General features: G+C 42.4%; 1 protein-coding gene across 1 annotated transcript; it reads right to left on the reverse strand.

Moving 5' to 3' along the window:
- Positions 1–720: 720 nt before the first annotated feature.
- LOC120859284 (olfactory receptor 12D3-like) lies at positions 721–1,677 on the reverse strand. Its single transcript, XM_040235438.1, has one exon. It carries the CDS (start codon positions 1,675–1,677, stop codon positions 721–723), a length of 957 nt encoding a protein of 318 aa, XP_040091372.1.
- Positions 1,678–1,775: the final 98 nt, after the last annotated feature.

Raw genomic sequence — 1,775 nt, forward strand, 5'->3', positions numbered from 1 at the left:
CAGTAACATTGTGATTCTTTCACCACAGAAGTCAAGTCAGTTCTTCCCTCAAATGCCCCCTATCATACTAATCACCCAGAGTAAGTGCTGAAAGCATTCAACCAAACAACAGAATGCCCATGAATGACTATCATCAACTTTCTGCCCTTATCTCCTGCCACCCGCTTCATTACTCACTGAGCTCCAGGCACATCTTACTGGAACAACACTCTATACCAATACTCTTTCATTCTCTGTCATTTCTACATAAAAAGCTTCACTGTCACATACTTGCATGACTCACTTCCCTACTTCCTTTGGCATTCTGCTCAAATGTCATTTCTTAAAGAAGATTTCATAGACCCAATCTTACAAAAGAGTGCCCACTGGCACATGCTTATTCTTGCTCATTCTGTGTTTTATCTTCTGAAAAACATATACATTAACTTGTTCATCTTGTACTTACAAACCTTTTCAAATGAAGAAGATCCATGTCCTCATGTCAGGTACTCATGGATCTTTTCCAAGGTACTATCCTCTGCAAATTGAACACTGCTTGCTCAAAAATATATTTCAAGTGAATGAATGACTAATGAAGAGTAATTGGAATCATATATGCGAAGAACACAGTTATTAATGGAACAAATTTCTGATAGGAAAAGAAAATTCAAGAAATGTATCAAAAGTATTAAAATGGGAAATAAATGTCATAAACATAAAATGGAGTTTTGATTTTTTTTTCTAGTGCTGCCAATGATTTTCTTTAGGCAGCTTCAGTTTCCTCCCAAACACTCTGCTCAGAGCCAACTTCACTTCCTTATTCCTAAGGGTGTATATCAGTGGATTCAGCAGTGAGGTGACAGTGGTGTGTATGACAGCCACATACCGTCCCTGTGATACAGAGGTGGCAGAGGCAGGGGGGATGTAGGTGAGCCCCACAGTTCCATAAAACAGAGATATGACCATGAAATGGGAGGCACATGTGGACAGAGCCTTGTGGAGCCCACAGCAGGTCCGGTTCTTGAACAGAAGGAAGCTGATAATATACAAGTAGGAGAGGAAAGTGAGAAAGCAAGCTGCCATAGATAAGCTGCCAGTGACAATAAAAATGAGCCACTGATTGAGCCGAATGTCACCACAAGCCAACTCTAAGAGGGGCTTCACATCGCAGAAGAAGTAGTTGAGTTTCAGAGAGTGGCAAAAGTTCAGATGTGCAGTCATGACAGAATGCATCAGAGCATAGAAGAAGCTGGTGATCCAGGACACAGTTGCCAAGAGAATACACACCTTGAGGTTCATGATAACAGTGTAGCGAAGTGGATAACAGATGGCCACAAAGCGGTCAAAACCCATCATGGCCAGCAAGATGGACTCAGTGCAGCCCAGAAAGTGGAAGAAGTGTAGCTGAGTGATGCAGCCCAGGAAAGATACGGCCTTGTGAGCAGAGAGGAGGTTTGCCATTAGTATGGGCAGTGTCACTGAAGAATAGCAGATATCCAGACAAGAAAGATTTCCCAGGAAAAAATACATAGGGGAGTAGAGTCTTGGCTCCGAGATGACAACCACTAATATGGACCCGTTTCCAAACAGATCGATCATGTATATAATCAGCAGGGTCATAAAGAGAACAGGCTGCAGCTCCTGAGTGGAGGTCAGTTCCAGCAGGAGAAACTCATTCACTGTGGTAACGTTCTCCATCGCTCTGAGAAGGAGTGATAACAGTGGCATTAGTAAAGCTGCTCTAGTAGACTGTCTGGGTTAAATGAAGCAAGTTCATCATCTGAAAGTATATAAGG

Source organism: Oryx dammah, unplaced genomic scaffold (assembly GCF_014754425.2).
Source record: "Oryx dammah isolate SB20612 unplaced genomic scaffold, SCBI_Odam_1.1 HiC_scaffold_440, whole genome shotgun sequence".
NCBI classification, from domain to species: Eukaryota; Metazoa; Chordata; class Mammalia; order Artiodactyla; family Bovidae; genus Oryx; species Oryx dammah.

What these genes read in the sequence shown, in the direction of transcription:
- LOC120859284 (XM_040235438.1), bottom strand. Translation starts at nt 1,677, where the DNA reads ATGGAGAACGTTACCACAGTGAATGAGTTTCTCCTGCTGGAACTGACC.